At 34.1% G+C, this 19,074-nt stretch overlaps 1 protein-coding gene across 5 annotated transcripts in view; it reads right to left on the minus strand.

Moving 5' to 3' along the window:
• Positions 1-209: 209 nt before the first annotated feature.
• The window catches only part of LOC106877085 (sterol O-acyltransferase 1), an 87,266-nt gene continuing 68,401 nt past the window's right edge, over positions 210-19,074 (minus strand). For all 5 annotated transcript variants that reach the window (XM_014925870.3, XM_014925871.3, XM_089352773.1 and 2 more), the window contains 8 exons: positions 17,474-17,549; positions 17,136-17,220; positions 15,267-15,463; positions 8,755-8,831; positions 7,621-7,719; positions 5,805-5,940; positions 4,120-4,262; positions 210-3,671 (listed from right to left, as the gene is read on the minus strand). In XM_014925870.3, coding sequence (XP_014781356.1) covers positions 3,597-3,671; positions 4,120-4,262; positions 5,805-5,940; positions 7,621-7,719; positions 8,755-8,831; positions 15,267-15,463; positions 17,136-17,220; positions 17,474-17,549 — 888 coding nt within the window. In that variant the 3' untranslated portion in view covers positions 210-3,596. The remainder of the gene's footprint in view (positions 3,672-4,119; positions 4,263-5,804; positions 5,941-7,620; positions 7,720-8,754; positions 8,832-15,266; positions 15,464-17,135; positions 17,221-17,473; positions 17,550-19,074) is intronic.

Below are 19,074 nucleotides of genomic sequence, written 5' to 3' on the forward strand. Positions count from 1 at the left end.
TATCTTCGAAGTACATCATATAGGATGTGATGTTCAATACAACAGCAGTGGCAGGCAAAGCCTATCCTTTGTCAAGTAACAGTAGCAGAGATGGGTGGAGTGTATCTATAAATCCCTTTAATCTTATACTCATGTCATGAGATGGTTAGCCTGGGGTATATATCATCCAGATACAACTGATTAGAGCTACATAGTAACAACACAACCAGTGCAGTTATACAGATTTATTACAAAGATTTATGATGTGTAATATATTACAAAATAATTTGACTAGTTTGCAACAAAAATAAAAGGAAAGAAAGATCTTTGGTAATGTTTTATAAACAAATACATATAAAACAATGTCACAGTTGAATGTTATTCATGTTTGACACATACCCAGTTTACAGTCAAGCAACAATAAACATAGTAACTCCATTTTATGAAACACATAGTTTTAGAGGTAAATAAAGTCAACAAAACACTGAGCATGGAGTTACATAATACAATGTTTACCTACATATGCACATTATACATTTGTGTGTGTGTGTGTGTGTAATATATATATATATATATATATATATATATATATATATATATATATGTATGTATGTATGTATGTATGTATGTATGTATGTATAATTACAATTATGGGTTTAGCAAAAATTTTTGCTGAACCCTTAATTGTAATTATGTTTATAATTATAAAACTTTTGGATAAGTTTACCGGTAATGGTTTTTTAACATACTGAACTACTTCGTTCAATTATCAATTTATTAATTAATTATTAATTTTTACCCTATATCTGCAAAGATTAAATATATATATATATATATATATATATAAATAAAAATACATATATAAAAACAAAACAGGAAATTGAAAAGCTGGGACATATCCTAATTACCTACACTGTGTATGCATGTGTAATATATATATATATATATATATATATATATATATATATTACACATGCACACACACACATATATGTAATACATACAAACAAACATATAATACATAAACACACACACACACACACACACATGTATATGCCAAAAATGTTTTCAAAGAAACTCATGAACCAGAAACAGTAAAGGAAAAACAATGAACAAAGAAAATATCTTCAACATTAACTGTAGATCATTGATTGAATTTCCAGTTGCTAAGGTTACAAACATCATCAACCAAAGGATGACCCAAACAGTGTATTGCAACGATGTGGTATGTGGAATCCAGATGTGCTAATAAAAGGAGATCCCTTAGAGTTATATGTTAGGCTGGCTGAAGGTTAATTTGAGTGGCTAGAAGTAATTTTTATTACATTTAGGACATTTAAAATGATTCTCTTCATCTCCTGTTTGCTGGGAGTACAATCATCATCATCGTTTAACATCTACTTTCCATGCTAGCATGGGTTGGACGATTTGATTGAGGACTGGTGAAACCGGATGGCAACACCAGGCTCCAATATCCTTAATAATTTTAAGGCATTTTCAAATTTTTCTACACAAACTGTATGCATAGTGAACATTTAGTATCACGGATTTATGATTTGCTCTATCACTTGTTTCCTTAGCAACAAAATTACAACGTGGATTATGTTGTTGGATGGTTAATTATAATTTAGCTAAATTTGAGATTTTGCATCTTTAGAAGAGTGTGGGTCATTAATCTTCACTACGAGAGCACACAAACACATACAGTAACACATAAGTATGGTAACCAGTGTAGCAGTAGAAATTTCTTGGTAAGAAGTGTTTGTTTGCATTGTAGTTTTGATTCCTAATTACAATTCTTTCACTTCATACACATCACTAATATCTTTGTGTGAAAGGCAAGAATGTTGTTATTAACTTCCTTTAAATTCAACCTCTCGTCTTTATAATTGTTTTTTCAGCCATTCTTCTCTACCAAGTGATCCCTTTGTTAGCTTGTCATCTACTTGGATCTCCAGCTTATTTGCTAATACAGGTCTTATGACTCCTTTTCAGTGTATGTCTATAAGAACTGAAGTGTTTGCATTAACTAACAACAGAGAGTCCCTCTTGGTTATGCAAATAAGTAAGTTATTATATTATGGAGTGTCCACAATATGATATTAAAATTAATTTTCATTAATGCTCCTTAAAACCAAAATGTCAATGAAAAGAATAAACAGCCAAAAAGGTTTGGTTAAACATTATAATAACTTCATGGAATAATGTGCAACATTAACAGGGAATGTCAACAGTTGAAATTAAAATAACTGAAAGAAAAATACAAAAAGGGAAACATTCTATAATGAAAAACCTAATTAACACTGAACATAATTACCTAAAATTTATGCATGTGGTACTAATAAATGTTTCACTTTAAATAAATAATTCAACTAAAGATCTGTTTTGAAATTCAAAATCATCAACCAAAAGTAGTATCTTTATTTTACACACATAATGTCCCATATTAGCATAGATTTGGATTGTTTTGTAAAACCAGCAACCAACTTACACTATGACTAGATGTATTTTTTAATGTTAATTATTCAATTACAAAATAGGAGTGGTTAATGATTATCATTTTCACACACTCAAACACACACACTCCCCCCCCCCCCCACAAAGCTGATGATTCACTATATCACTACTCTCAGTTTCCTCATTTGTATGCCCCAAAAGGAATGCACACAAACAAGAAACCCAGCATAATGATAGAATGAATCACCTGTTTTGAATGAATGAATGAAATCTATGTGGATTGAATACTTTTGCTCTTGTTTGTACATCAAAATGTACATAACTTCTCTAAATTATTCTCAAGTACAAATCATCACTGTCTTAAATATTATGGTAGAGATTATGTATTTACAGTATGTATTTACAATGTTTTATTCTTTTGGAAGCCCCTGTAAGGATCATTTTAGAGTTAGAAATTTTTTACTATATATGGAAAATAAATGTCACTCAGTGTTAGAAGATACAAGATATGAGTGTTTCTTCAATACAAGTAATCTATAGTTGCCTTGCAGAAACAGTTAAGTGACATCAAATATATCTAGGAATAAATTAGGAAAGATTATCAAAACAATTTGTAAAATAAATAGGACTTAATTTTATTTTAGAAATGTTTCAAATTTATTCATAAAGAGTTGTGTACCTAACTCTTTATATTTCCAACTTAAAGCCAATAAGTTATACAAACTGATGAAATTAGTAGGCAACTGATAATGATAGAAGTATGGTTTCAGAAATGTCAAAATTATATCTAGCAACCAAAAATCTGATCCCTAAGTCCCCCCCCTTTTTTTTTTTTTTTAAATATAAAATTTTGATAATCTTGAAGAATTAAAAATAAGAATTGAACAAAACTTGAGTCTAAAAAAATCTGATTCTGTAAAACAAAATTTTGGAAAACTGAGTCGACTTCTCTCATGGAATGGTAAGTCATTAATTATTAGATTCCACTCAAGCCAACTAACAAGAAATTAACAAGTACTGAAGATTACCATAACATCTCAAGAGTTAACAGTTAGTATTTAGACTTCAAAGTCTAATTTTTAACAATATTTTCCTTTTTTTTTTTGAAGAGCAATCATGTTCAGAAAAGATGAAATTCAAGTCTGTAGTTTTTTCTCTCATTAATCTGATTCATGCGGGATTCCAGAAAAATCACATGTCCATGAACGAGGGATGAGGTAGTCAAAAAAGTCATTCTGAAATATTCAAAGAAAAATTTTGAATGAAAGTTAAAATTTCATAAGTTTCTTCTTTTTTAGTACAACTAATAACATTTATTTTTTTGCTATTCAATAAAACTGTTTATTGCAAAAATGGGGGAAAAAAATCCGAAACTTAATAATGATTTCTAACAGTTACAAAGCTTGAAATTTGGGATGAGGAGTTAATTTATTAAATTGAGCCTGCTATTTAACCACTACTTATTTTATCAACCCCAGAAAGATAGAAAGCAGAATGTGAGAAGACAGAATAAATACCAAAAGGTATTTGCTTGGCATTCCAATAATTCTGCCAATCTTTACAAACAAACACGATAATGAAAATGATAAAGTACTGATAATTACATCCCCCATCCATAAACTTCAGGTATTTTTCAATACTCTAGTACTGAGTACTTCAAGTAAAAGCAATATTAATACTCACGGTAGTTGCAGGACAGTTCTGACGAGCATACCATTCCAAGCTATAGAGACACATAAGGAGACCATTGCCAATGAACAGAGCAACCCACATAAATACATTCCAACTACGGGAGACACCTTTATCTGTTAGGAATACGAAACCAACTGGAAAAAAAAAAAAAAAAATGAATTCGATTTAAACTAAATAAGCCGAAATTTAGTATAGGCAATGGGATAACACATTTATCAAAGTAACTGATAGTAATAGAATTTCAGGCATTACCAATGAAGACTTTCACTTTCAACAAACCATTTAATCTCATTTTATCTGTTTAAATTTAACCCAATTCAGAGGATCTTCCAGAATTTGACTCATTAATGATAGATCTACAAATTGTCTATATCTTTCACTTATATGCACTCGCAGAAAGACTGCTTGGAGGGCGGTTTTCTGCTAGCCACTCGATAACATTTCCACAATTGATTCCAATTCTAATAATAGCGAAGTTATATAGCTATTATTAAATTATCATTAATGAAAATAGAGGTGAGCAAGAATGAGAGACAGTCGCAAATAAAAATGTAAAATGTTGCCTGCAACGAATTAATAGTGTTTATTATTAAACATTAAAATCTACTCTGCAATGAATATTTAAATTTGCAAGAATTTGGAGTTTAAAAAAAATCCAGTAAACTTCAGAAATCGAAATTACAGGTAATTTCTTAGAACATGAATTTATAAAAACATTTCCAGACGGTCAAGCTTTTAATATTGCTTTCTTTTAGTACTTTCAGTAATTGTTACATACCTAATTAATAAGCAACTTTCTCTATTATAGTATAGACATCTATGCTAATGACACAATTTCCTTTCTTTTCAATCATAAGGATCCCTTATTTTCAACATTAATAACAAGACTACACATTCTCTATTACATTCTGCAATGGGATTCAATAATATAGAGATACTGTAAGCTTTTTACATTGCTTAAAAAGTTACGTTTACCCCATGCAGTTACTGACACAAATCCACTATCACAAACTATCTCTATGCTTGTTTCAGAAGGAAAACGTGTTGACTTTATTATGCATATGAATCTCCTAGTAAAACTACCCACACATAGGCTTCTTTCATCTTTCACCTTCAGCATTAGTGGCTTTCTGTCAGATTCTATTATCATAGAGTGTGTTGATGGACCTCTCTCTAACCCACACTATCAACTCTTGCACACCTCAAGAATCAGTTTTACCCCCAATATTCTTTCTCCTTAACATTAATGACTTATTTATAGTCACTCCTGACCATGACCACTTCTACACAGATGGTACTACCTTTCATTCTTCTGTTATCTTCTGCACTCAAAAGTCATCCACATACAATCCACTACTCTTGCATCTGGGATGGTACACACACACACACTAAAATACTGTCCACCAACCATTAACTATTGCATCCAGTCCTTCCGCCACAGAATATAAGTGCTTTAGAATGTTTTTCCTGCCAGCTGTTGACTTACAACTGTTTGAGAATACTAACCCAGTTACTCTTACAAGATCTCAAATGGCTTTTGAAAGCCATTTCTCTTGCCCTGCCACCTATTTTTTCTATTGGTCCTACAAAGTTGAATTAAAAACTGAATTTAAAAGAAAATCATGATTATAAATGAAAAATAATAAAGAATGTTAATGCAAATGAAATCTACTTACATCCAGCTCCAGCAAACATGACAAACAACACCGGATAAAAAAACCCAAAAGACACAACTAGAACATATTCATGAAAAACAGCTGATATTAGGAACACACTGGTTAAGCCAACATTTCTCATTTTGTAACCAAGAATCTGGAAATATAACGTTCAGAGAAAACTTTTCTTTTAATCATACTTCAAGTTACAAAGCAAAATGACAATAGTAGAATTTAAATTCAATAATATATATTGAGGGTAGATTTCTCTTGTTTGATAATGAGGATTATAGTTGTTGAATCAATTAAATTACTTGCTCCTGAATTAATGTGTAGGTGGTCAAGCATTAATTATATCTACTCTTAATATAATTCTCAAGCAGAATCAGCATAACACAGGGCGTGTACAAGGCTGTCCCTTTGGAATTACAAGGTGCAATCCACCTGATGCAAGCTCATGGCTGTGAAACAAACACCTTAACTATTTGCCCATACTGAACCTACATGCACAAATACACACACTCACATACTGTTTTTTTTAAGATTGGTTATTGTTCCATATTTATATTACTCAAAATTTTGCATTAGTCTTTAGATGGCACAGAAACTGTGACATGTTCTGAAACTTAATGCAATAGAATGTAGATTAATTTGCTAAATGTACTGAATACTCATTACTTTGTTAGTAATACAAGTTTTCAAATATTACACTACAAAATGGTCGAAGATACCATGCAACCAAATTACACTTTGTTTTATTCAACATGGTGAATTAGTGAGAACACATAAAAACTTAAATGGCAACATAAGGACTAATTCCATCAGTCTGATGAACCTGCTACTGATAACCAACCATGTAACCCAGTAATACCCGCTCACAGTTAAATGGACATGACTAAACCAACCCCTTACTGAATTACCTAGCAAACAGGATTTAAAACCAAGACCTATCATGGGGAGATGAGTTCCTCAAAACTATATCTTGGGGAGGAGACTGGCACCACCAAGAATAACAAATCCAATGAAACACTTGAATGAAGGTAACACCAATATTCGATTGCACATTAGACTGCGTAAATTGAATGTATAAACAAAACCTTGACAGAAACAAGTGAAAATATTAGTAAAAGGAAAAATTGAGGTATTCCATTGACAGATATACTGTGGGAATGACTTGACTTTTAATAGTAACATCATCAACAAGACTATATAAATGTTATTATCTCACTTTTGTATTCTAGTATTAAACAGTATTTTAGTTTGGGGATTGCAGAATGTTAATTTCATTGGTCTCATTTATTTATCATATTAAATAAAAAAAAAATAATGTATCTTACAGTCTAAAGCAAGATCTGAAAGATTTTAAAGCTCAAATGAATAGCATATTTTTCTCTGTCAAAATGTAGACTGTGCAAAGAAAAGTAAGGCTGAAACTAACAAACTCAAACTATAAATAAAGCTAAAAACTTATATAAAACTGGAAAAAATGGAATACATGTAAAATGATATTTAACACTTTTGCAATAAGTTTACTCAATGAAATGTAATGCTTATTTATTCATTGTTTTGAATTAATCACGCATTGTCTCATAGCTTCAAGATTTTTATGGTGTGATTGTTTATTTTTAGAATGGCATTGAAGGGTAGGCACGAGATGTAAGCTCTGGCCAGTTTGAACATAGAACAAGTAGAATATTTGGGCTGGATATGGCTTGTTTAAATGCTAAAGGGTTAAAGATATAATGAACAGGAAAAACTTTGGTAATATATTTAAATTACTTTTCAAAAACCAATTCTTTTATAAACAAAAATATTTTAAAATATAAAGTTGACCAACCGTGTAAACATCTTTGTATATGTAAGTGTACAGCCAATCATGAACGACAACATTCCATGTGCGGTAGTAATTGGAAAAAGTTGTTGAGTTCCACCAATCCTACCAATTAATCATAAAAAACCAACATGAAAATGACTGAAAGTATTCAGATATACATAAGCAAACAATTTCTTACTTGTGGTTAAACATTTTTACATATTCCTTAATTTATGTGGTTGCAGTAACAATGAGTGCTGGGTCATGAAATGAGAACAAATGTCTCAATATCATTTTACAAAAGCAAATTTTGTTAGCAATTTATGTATACTGAAACAAATATCTAGAGTCTTTTTAAAAATAACCTGCCAATTTTGTTTCTAGATTTACAATATTTTAAATAGAAACATCAACAGTTTTATATGAAATGGAACAACAAAACAAAACAGGAGACACGTTTAAAAGCACCTAATAATGACTCATCTTTGGATTTTATATTTTTTTAGCATGTGAATTTTAGCAGGCATGGCTGTGTGGCAAGTAGTTTGCTTCCCAACCACATGGTTCCAGGTTCAGTTCCACTATGTGGCACCTTCGGCAAGTGTCTTCTACTATAGCTTCAGGTTGACCAAAGCCTTGTAAGTGGATTTGATAGACAGAAACTGAAAGAAGTCTGCTCTGTGTGTGTGTGTCTGCATTTGTCCCCACCACTGCTTGAAAACTAGTGTTGGTGTGTTCACATCCCCACAACTTAGCAGTTCAGCAAAAGAGACCGATAGGATAAGTACCAGGCTTAATAAAAAATAAAGTACTGGGGTCAATTTGTTGAACTAAGATTCTTCAAAGCAGCACCCCAGCATGGCCACAGTCTAATGACTGAAACAAGTCAAAGATAAAATCGTTTATTAGCTCTTTTTTTTTGAAAGGAAGATACACTTTTGTATCAGACTTTGAAGTAAAACATACAAATGATAAGTTTATATGAGGCACTTAGTTTTCCTTTCTTTGAGCTACAGATATGGGTAATATAAAATGGTATTCTATTGAAACTTAAAATGGTTAAACAATAATGTCATTCTAATTGCTTCAATAGCTTAAAAAGTACAATGTTAGAAAAAGCACAGAAAATAAAATTTTAAAAAAACAAAATTTCCCTACTTTATAGAAAAGACGGTCACCAAATCTTAACATTTCAGCAAATGCATTCAACCATGAGTGAAGTATGGCAAAGAACCCTGAAAGTCACCAGATAAAAAGAAAATTAAATCTTTCAAAATTAACTGTAGGACATTTAAAATTGGATTTTTCTTTAGAATTAATAGTGCAGGATTATACACAGACTATAGATATCTTGTGTCAAAATAAGTGTTGTTCAAAATATGATATATTATTCACTTAATGATCTAACATAAATTATTTGGCCAGCTGAAACAGAAAAACTAAACATTCTTCCAGATAGTTCTACTGTATCAAATGTTACAACCAAGTTTCAGGTGTGGAAGCAAGGTCTAGAATTGAAGGGCCTTAGAGTCAACCTAGCTAAAACCAAAATCCTAATAAGTAGGAAGGTAGATAAAACACAAACCCCTTCAGGTAGATGGCCCTGCTCAGTATGTAGAAAAGGAGTAGGTAGTAACTCTATAAGATGTACCCGGTGCAAGCTATGGACACATAAGAGGTGCAGCAACATCAAAGGCAGGTTAACTAGCAAGTTAGTTTTTGTTTGTGGCAGATGTTCAGGTGCAATAAAGACTGCAAACAAACAGGAAACAACTTCTATCTCATTCCAGGGTGAAAAACTAGAGGTAGTCGATAGCTTCCGCTATCTGGGCGACCAAGTTAGTAGTGGGGGTGGGTGCGCTGAAAGTGTAGCTGCTAGAATAAGAATAGCCTGGGCAAAGTTTAGAGAGCTCTTACCCCTGCTGGCGACAAAGGGACTCTCACTCAGAGTAAAAGGCAGACTGTATGACGCATGCGTACGAACAACCATGCTACATGGCAGTGAAACATGGGCTGTAACTGCTGAGGACATACGTAAGCTCGCAAGGAATGAAGCCAGTATGCTCCGTTGGATGTGTAATGTCAATGTGAATACCCGTCAGAGTGTAAGTATCTTGAGAGAAAAGCTGAACATTAGAAGCATCAGTTGTGGCGTGCAAGAGAGACGATTGCGCTGGTATGGACATGTGGTGAGAATGGAGGAGGATAGCTGCGTGAAAAAGTGCCACACCCTAACAGTTGAGGGAGCCCGTGGAAGAGGTAGGCCCAGGAAGACCTGGGCTGAGGTGGTGAGGCAAGACCTTCGTACATTGGGCCTCACCGAGGCGATGACTACGGACCGAGACCTTTGGAAATGGGCTGTGCGTGAGAAGACCCGGCAAGCCAAGTAAGATCGTTGCCAGTGCCCCTGGACTGGTTCTTGTGCGGGTGGCACATGAGATGCACCATTTTGAGCGTGGCCGTTGCCAGTACCGCCTGACTGGCTCCTGTAGGATTTTCGAGCGAGATCGTTGCCAGTGCCCCTGGACTGGCTTGTGCGGGTGGCACATAAAAGACACCATTTCGAGCGTGGCCGTTTTCGTGCGGGTGACACGTAAAAGCACCCACTACACTCTCTGAGTGGTTGGCGTTAGGAAGGGCATCCAGCTGTAGAAACTCTGCCAAATCAGACTGGAGCCTGGTGTTGCCATCCGGTTTCACCAGTCCTCAGTCAAATCGTCCAACCCATGCTAGCATGGAAAGCGGACGTTAAACGATGATGATGATGATGATGATGAAGGTTCCAAGTCCTAAAGTAAAGCAATACACCCAACACAAAGAGGTTAATGACAGTAAAAAACAGAAAAAAAAAAAAAAAAAGACAGGATAGTTATAAATTATTTGAATGCTTGTAATTTTGGGTTCAAAATAACCCCTGCAGATCATTGAGAATCTCAAATAACCTGGGTTAAATGGCTCCAAGTGAAATCAATACAAATCCAGAGTTGTGGATTGGTGAAACTGAGAATATCACACTGGATGCCTACTGGTATTTGATCCAGCTCTATGAAACAGCTATTTTGCAGGGTAGTGTGTTTTGGTTTACTATAGATTCAATACAATTTAAGGTGTTTTTGAATTTGTTACAAAGCAATTATTATACACATACAGATAGATATACATACACTGTTGTTAAAACATTGTGCGCTTATCCATACAGGGACAAACACATGATGTGTTGTTAATGCAATGAACACACACAAAGGAAATGCCTTTTCCTACCCAGGACATACCTTTTTCCTCTCATCTTCATTTTACCTACTTTCCCATCCACCCAAATCTACCACTGCTGCTACCAGTGCTTTTGCATGCATTCATGATCATTCATCACACACACATATAATCATATACACAATCAAAGATACAAGGGAGAAGCACATGGTTGCATAGTACAGACTTTCAAAGGGATGCACAGACACACACACACACACTGACCAATTGCAATACAGATTTATCAAGAAGTACATTATCCAAGAAATCCTTTATTTCAAGATGGCAAGGTGCAGTTTACAGAGGTCAAGCAACAACATAGATTGAGCAGGGCCTTTCCATTTTGTTCGATGACTTTTGCCATATTTCTAGCAACTTCATGATTCTATGCTCATAGAACTTCTGGTCCTTATCAGCCAAAAACTGATGCAAGTACGATTTCAGGTCATCATCATTATTGAAAGTTTTACCATTCAAAGAATTTTGCAGATTTCGAAATAAATGGTAATCTGATGGTGCAAGGTCAGGGCTGTATGATGGATGTGACATCACTTCCCAACCAAGCTCCAATAATTTTTCATGAGTTAGCAAAGACATGTGTGGTCTAGCATTGTCATGGTGGAACACAATTCCTTTATGAATTGCCAATTCTGGCCATTTTTCTTTGATTGCTTCCTCCAGTTTCATTAGTTTTTGAAAGTAAACATCTGAATTGATAGTTCCTTGGAAGCAGCTCAAAATATACAACACCTTTGTAATCCCACCAAATTGACAGCATAAGTGTTTTTGATCCAATTCAGCTTTCGATGTGGTTTGTGCTGGTTCATTACGCTTGGACCATGATTGTTTTCAATTAATGTTATTGTAGACAATCCATTTTTCATCACCAGTGATGATAGCTTTCAAAAAAAGGTAATTTTCATTGCATTTGAGATGCATATCGCAAATATTGATTCCTTGTGTTAAGTGAATCTTTTTTAATTTATGTGGAACCCAAATACCAAGATTCTTAATGAGTCCAAGACATTGTAAATGATTTTCAATTCTTGCGTGTGATACATTTAACTTATCTGCAATCTCTTGCACAGTCACATGACAATCAGATTCAGTTATGGCTTTGATTCGGTCATCATTAACTTCAGTAGGTTGATCAGAACATTGGTCACCTTTGAGTGAAAAATCTCCAGAGCAGAATTTTTAAAACTATTTCTGACATGTGTGTTCTGTTAAGCAATCAACACTATAAACTTCACATATCTTTTTGTGAGCCTCAGCAGCTTTCTTACCTTTATGGAAATTAAAAAAGCAAAATATGGGGAAAATTTCCGTTTTTGCACTCCATGTTAAAATGTTAAAATTGACACTAAACTAACAGCTGTAAACAAAATTACATGCAATTTGCTTCTAAAGTAAGCAAAAAGTAAAGGCAATGAAATGTCAAAAGGAAAAAATCATAACATTGACAAAAGTCATTCAAAAAAATCTGTAATTATTTGTAATTACTTTCTTGCCAACCCAATAGGTTGAACTGATTGACTAACTACTTATCTAATAGTTAATTAATTCTACTGAAAATAAAATTAAGCCTCTCAGAGATTGTTTGGAGTGAAAACATTAATTCTACTGACTCAAAAGGAATTTCTATGTCAATAAAATAATAATACTTATTAACCCTTTTACTAGTTTCAGTCACTGAACGGTGACCATGTTGGAGCAGTGCAGTGAAGGGTTCATACAATCAAATTGAACCCAGTACTTACTATGTTGGCCTCTTCTTATTAAATTACTAACTTATGGGGATGTAAACAAACCAACACTGGTCATCAAGTAGTGAGAAGTAAACAGAGACACTCATACATCTATACATATACATGGGGCTTCCACCAAATTCACTAACAAGGCATTGGTTCACTCAGGGTGATAGAAAACATTTGGCTCCCTGCTAGCCAGCTCCATGTCAAACCATCCAACCCATGCCAGCATGGAGAGCGGATGGTAAACGATGATGATGACAATGGTGATATTTTCTTTTGCTGATGCAGGCCATCGCTAATATTTACCAATAATATTCAATGCATGAAACACAATAAAACTAAAGTGCATGATAATTTTTCTAGCTCTGTCTGCCTATATTTGTAATGGTTTCAAATCCTATGGGTCTCACTTTTGTGATATGACTGTGTTGCAATGTATATGCTTCACTATAAGACATCCACATCAGCAATTCCTGGATATTTATCTTGTGTGCTAGCATGGTAAATAAGAACTACGAGGAAATTAGGTAGCTGCTTTGCTAAAATTTTTTATTTACTAATACTTTATCGAATACAACAATTACATTTAAGCCTTGAAAGCATAAAAATATATGGACAAAGGAAGTATGATTTATGATAGACAAAGAACTTAATAGTTAGGAGTTTGATCATTTTTTTGCTCATTTTATGGCTGGTTTTCCATGCTAGCATGGATTAGATAAATACATATTACTGAAGCATTCTTTATACAATCAATGCTCTTCCTGTTGTAAGCTTTTACCTGCCTTTCAAGGAAGGAAATTTCCAATCCATTCATTTCCAAAAGCATAGGGCCACTGGTTGATTTCTTGACAGGGAAATGTCTACAAATGTTATCACCTGAAGCTCAGCAATCTTTTTTGAAAGTGCACAGATAGTAAACATTCACACAGACACACACACATTTTATTATGGTCATATCAGTCGCTTACTTCTCAAAGTTTCTTCTATAGATGCACGGGATCTTTAGGCAAGTTATGAGTCATAACTTGCCTGAAGATCCTAAGGTGGGACTCAGAGCAGCAAGAGACGGACTTGATCAAAATAAAATATGTCATTAATTTCTACTATAGTACTGAATAATCTTTTCCCTCTTTCCACCAGTTAACACTAAATGCATGCATGGATGGATGGATAGATACATGCATGCATACAACACATACACACACACATGATAGGCTTTGTACAGTTTCTGTTTACCAAATTCATTCACAAGGCATTAGTCAAGATTTGAGGTTTTGCACAGAAGGAGTAAACCCAAACCATGTGGTTATGAAGCAAATTTCTTAACCACAAACCATGTCTGCTAGAAACTGATATAATTATTGCTAGTTTAGCAATAATTGTACAAGTTTAGAATTATCAGCGTCAGTTTTGACATTATTTTGATTTCATAAGGTCAGTAAGGCAACTAGAGAAGTAACAGGGGGACATTTCATAACATTTGTCTTTTCCCATACCTATTTGATGACAAGGAGTTGGTAAGTCTCAAGTCAGGAAAATTGTGACAATGCAGGTGTATGCAAGTTTTCAATTCAGCTGTATCTGCCTGATACGGAACACACAAAATCCATAAAGAACAAAAAAAAAAAAAAAACCCAACCTATCCTAGTTTGTCACAGGGATTTTGTTTTTAAAAAAGTGATAATGGAACAAATGGTAGATTCATTGACACCAAACTCACACTGTAGTGAAGCTTCTACTTTCATATTTTCTAGATCATTTCTCTGCCTTTTCTTGAAGAGAATACACTTGTCTGCATTGTTTGTTAGGATCAGGCATCTTTGTATTTGTATGAGTATGCAAATCCGTAGATAAAAATATGCATCCTCACAGTATGGTCATTTAAACACAAGTGACAGTCAGTGCACTCTGGGCAGCAGAGCACTATGGCTGATTACCAGGCCATGTTTTTGTGGTATAAGCAGAATTCTCGACTGATTGCTGACCTATGTTATCACAGGTCAATTTGTAACAAGCATAACATGGTTCACAAGTGAGTATCGTGTTGTTCTGATTCAGAAATGAATCAGTGATAAATGGAGAGCAAGAAACTCTTCCAACAATTTAAACAAAAAGTTTAATTTACAGAAAAATTCAACCTAAATGAATATGGATAAAAAAATAATACTTTAATAGAATAAGACTTTAAATAGAATAAATGTTATAATTCTATTTATTACATCATCATTCTTATCCAGATACATTTTCCCTGTGCTGTTAAGAGTTGGATGGGTCTGAAATACATCCGCCTGTATGTTCTGTTTTTTTTTTTTTTTTGCACAGTGTTGTATGTTATTAGATTGTGGCTGGAGATTTTAAGGCTGGATGTCCTTTCTATTAGTTGCCAATAGATTCAATGGAGTGGGTGAAGACTATCTATTCCGATAGTAACATCAGAAAATTCTTCTTAGATTTCAAGATTTTTCTAAATTGAACCTATTGATTGCTGGTCTGTAATGAGTGGGGACAGGAAGTGAGGAATTAAGTTGTATTTCAAATATCTAGCAATTGTTAAAATACTCATGGTAAAACTTCCTATTTCTCTAATAACTAATTAATATAAAAATCTGAAGCTTCATGCTTATGTTAAAAAAAAATTGTAGCAGTTTAGTGCTAAATACTTACCAATGAAGAGCACAAGAGTGCCAGGTAACATACAACCAAAGACCGATAATAACAGAGCCTTTGGAGTAACATGTTCCCGGTTAAAGTTTCTGAAGACAGGCACACAGAAGCGTTCAAATATATAGTAAGTGTAGAAAAGGCATGCCAATACTTGAGAAAAATTACTAACAACATAATTCCAACGGATTTTCTGAGTCCTGTGGTAGAGAAGAAAAAAGCAAAGTATGTATAAGACAGTATCAAAACAATACAACACTTCAAAGAGAGTTAATATATTCAGACATTTAAACGGAATTGGTTACATTGTTTTTTTTATTTTGTTATTGTATTTTGGTGCAATATTTTTACAGACAGGCAAAAGACAAATGGATTAACATACTTTGCTCAGGCGTATGGCAATACAATCTGAAGTTATGATCATGTGGGGTTAATTCCAGCACCTTAACTTCACAACCACTATGCTATATACATACTACATACATATATACATACATGATGGCTGTCAACTTGTTGACAAGTATGATCAACACTAATGTTAAATCAATAACACCTTGTACAACACCACTAAGTCTCTCTCTCTCCACCTTCAAAGTCAAATAGTCCAGAAACAAGCAAATGCAAGATATCCGGCTTCACAATGAGGCAGGTGCTATTTCAGAATATCCTTCTCCTAAAGAAATGTCTAAACAAAGACTAGGGGTATCTCACTCTCAGGTATTGGATGGCTGTTGATTCTACTGAGTTCATCTAGCCTTTGACAGGTTTTGTTTCTCATTAGGCATGGTGACTCATGAAAACCACCCTCCTTACTATGCACACTTGGTTAGAATACCAGTTTAGTCACTGACAGCCTAACTAAGTGTACACACACATATGAATGGCGTCACATTAACGCAGATAGGAGACAAACATGTGCCAAAAGTTTGAACCTTTATGTATTATGTAGCAAATAACAGGCATTTTCATATTTATTTTAATCTATGTATTGCTCTGCAAAGTACATGCTTCATAATGTAGTCAGCAAAATTTATCTAATTACTGCCAGATTAGAAAGAAAGTTGCTGCCAATGAGTATTGGTGATTGGCAGAATAATAAGGAATTTCTATAATGCTAATTAAGAAGGCTTAACAGCAGAGCTCATCACAATCTGTCAATGTCTGCTCTTTGATCCTATGTACAAATGGCTCAGTGATTGGAGTGTCGGGCTCACAATCATGAGGCTGTGAGTTTGATTCCTGGATCGGACTGCGTGTTGCATTCTTGATCTAGATACTGTATTTCATGTTGCTCCACTTAACTCAGCTGTAGAAATGAGTTGCGACATCACTGGTGCCAAGCTGTATCGGCCTTCGCCTTTCCCTTAGATAACATCGGTGGTGTGGAGAGGGGAGGCTGGCATGCATGGGCGACTGCTGGCCTTGTGCCTAGGAGGGAAACTTTCTAGGTGCAATCCCATGGCCATTCATGACCAAAGGGGGTCTTTACCTATTACTCTATGCATAAATGCTAAAATAATTGCCAGTTTAGCTAAGTAATAATAATCTTCTTATATTACTGGTAGATTGCAATATTAGTAGCGGTGTGAAGTTTGAAACTAGATTTTAGAAGTTTATAAACTGGCATCATAGACAACATTGTCAATATCCATGCTCAGTAGATCCTTAATTGTTCAAAACAATTCAACTTCAAATATATTAGTCTTTATTAAATTCTAATTAACTAAAATATATTTTCAAAGAAGATAATCTTGTAATAAAGATAATGTAAAAAAAAAAAAAAAGCTATGTTCAGAAAAATAAAGATAAAAGGGATGCAAGAAATTGAGATAATATGTACAACATTTTGTTAAAAAGAATTATTTTTCTTACCTTGGATAAGAATCTCTATAAATAAGAGTTGGAGAAAACAAAAAATAAAGATATTTTGAAAAATCTGGACAAACATTATCATCACCTGGATAAGAGCAAAAAATAGATCAAAATATAAGATATAATACATATATTTAAAAGCATAAGATATATCATATAAAATTCATAATAAAAAGCACATACAAAGAATGATATAGAGTTACAAAAGAACTCGGAGAGTTAAGATTACATAATGAAATATGAAGTTATAGTAACTGAAGAAATCCTACTTTGAAAATTAAGGGAAGATGATGGTAGTTTTCATACTGAACAATATAAAATAATTAGCCAACACTTACTATCTGCTTTTTTGTAGTTCAAAACCTTTGGTACATTTTCTCGAACAAACGAGTGAACTTTCATTATTAGCCGTAACTACAAAGGAAGAAGAAAAAAAGAAACAAAACTGTGAGACTTCTTTAAATGACATTAACAAAGTTGAAATTAGAACTCAGGCCAAACACATGAATATTACTGTTAATAAAATTAAAATAAATATCTAATTTTGGCTTACAGTTTATTGCACCCCTGGATTGTAATGAATTTCAAAAACTTGGGGGCAGCATTTCAAAAATAATGAGAAAAGAATTCTATAAATATATGTGAACAGTTATGCTACATGGCGGTGAAACATGGGCTGTGACTGCTGAGGACATGCATAGGCTTGAAGGCTGGATGGAAAGTGTCAGTATGCAAAAACAACATTGTAAGTGATTTGAGAGAAAAACTGGGTATACGAGGCATCAGATGTAGTCTGCAAGAGGGAAGGTTGTGCTGGTATGGTCATGTAATGATTTGGTTTGGAATTCAGTCCTACTGTGTGTCACCTAGGGCAAGTGGTTTCTACTAAAGTCTCAAGCTGTGTGTGTGTGTGTGTGTGAAAGAGAGAGAGAGAGTGTGTGAGTGTGTATTAGTGTATGCATGTCTCCTTGTTTTGACATCACACACTAATTGTAAACAAATGTCACCATCATACAAATGGTGGGCATTTGTAATCTCCTATGAAAACAAGTCCAGCCATGTACTATTCATGTTCCAAAGACTAGGGGAAAATATTACCTTACATGGAAACAGGTGAGGGTTGATATGCCCATAGAAAATCTGACTTGATGGATTTCATCTGATGTATGCAAGTATGTAAAAGAGGACATTAAAATGATGATGGTGTTAATAATATATGGATGTGTGTGTGTGAAGGTGGCGAGCTGGCAGAATTGTTAGCATGTTGGGTGAAATGCTTAGCAGTATTTTGTCTGTCTTTACGTTCTGAGTTCAAATTCTGCCAAGGTCGACTTTGCCTTTCAGCCTTTTGGGGTCGATAAATTAAGTGCCAGTTGCGTACTGGGGTCGATCTAATCGACTGGCCCCCTCCCCCAAAATTTCAGGCTCTGTGCCTAGAGTAGAAAAGAATATATGGCTGTGTGTGCACACATGCAAATAAATGTGAATGCTGTCATTTCCATTTCTTTGCATAAACCCATCATCATCATATAACGTTTGTTTTCCATGCTGGCAGGAGATGGCCAGCTGAGGAGATGCCTGGGTCCCATGTTTATCTTGACATAGTTTCTACAACTGGATGCCATTCCTAATACCACTCAGAGCAAAAAACAGTGAAGTTATATTTACATTCCCTGTGAACAATATGTTCTGTAGTGCTATGCTTTGGAATTTAGAGAAATAAAAAGACTCTTTACTCGAAAAACAGGTAAAGGTGACAGGAAAGACATCCAGTTATAAAATACTGCCTCAAGTAAGTATCTGTTCAACCCATAAGGTATGTAAAGAGAGCAAAATTGTCTTTGATCAAACTTAGCTGCGATATGTGCTAGCATTAAAAACAATACATTAAAAAAATGTAATCATCTTTTGCAAATAGTGAAGTTCCTAAATGCTCATC

Source organism: Octopus bimaculoides, chromosome 1 (assembly GCF_046866305.1).
Source record: "Octopus bimaculoides isolate indiv1 chromosome 1, ASM4686630v1, whole genome shotgun sequence".
NCBI lineage: Eukaryota > Metazoa > Mollusca > Cephalopoda > Octopoda > Octopodidae > Octopus > Octopus bimaculoides.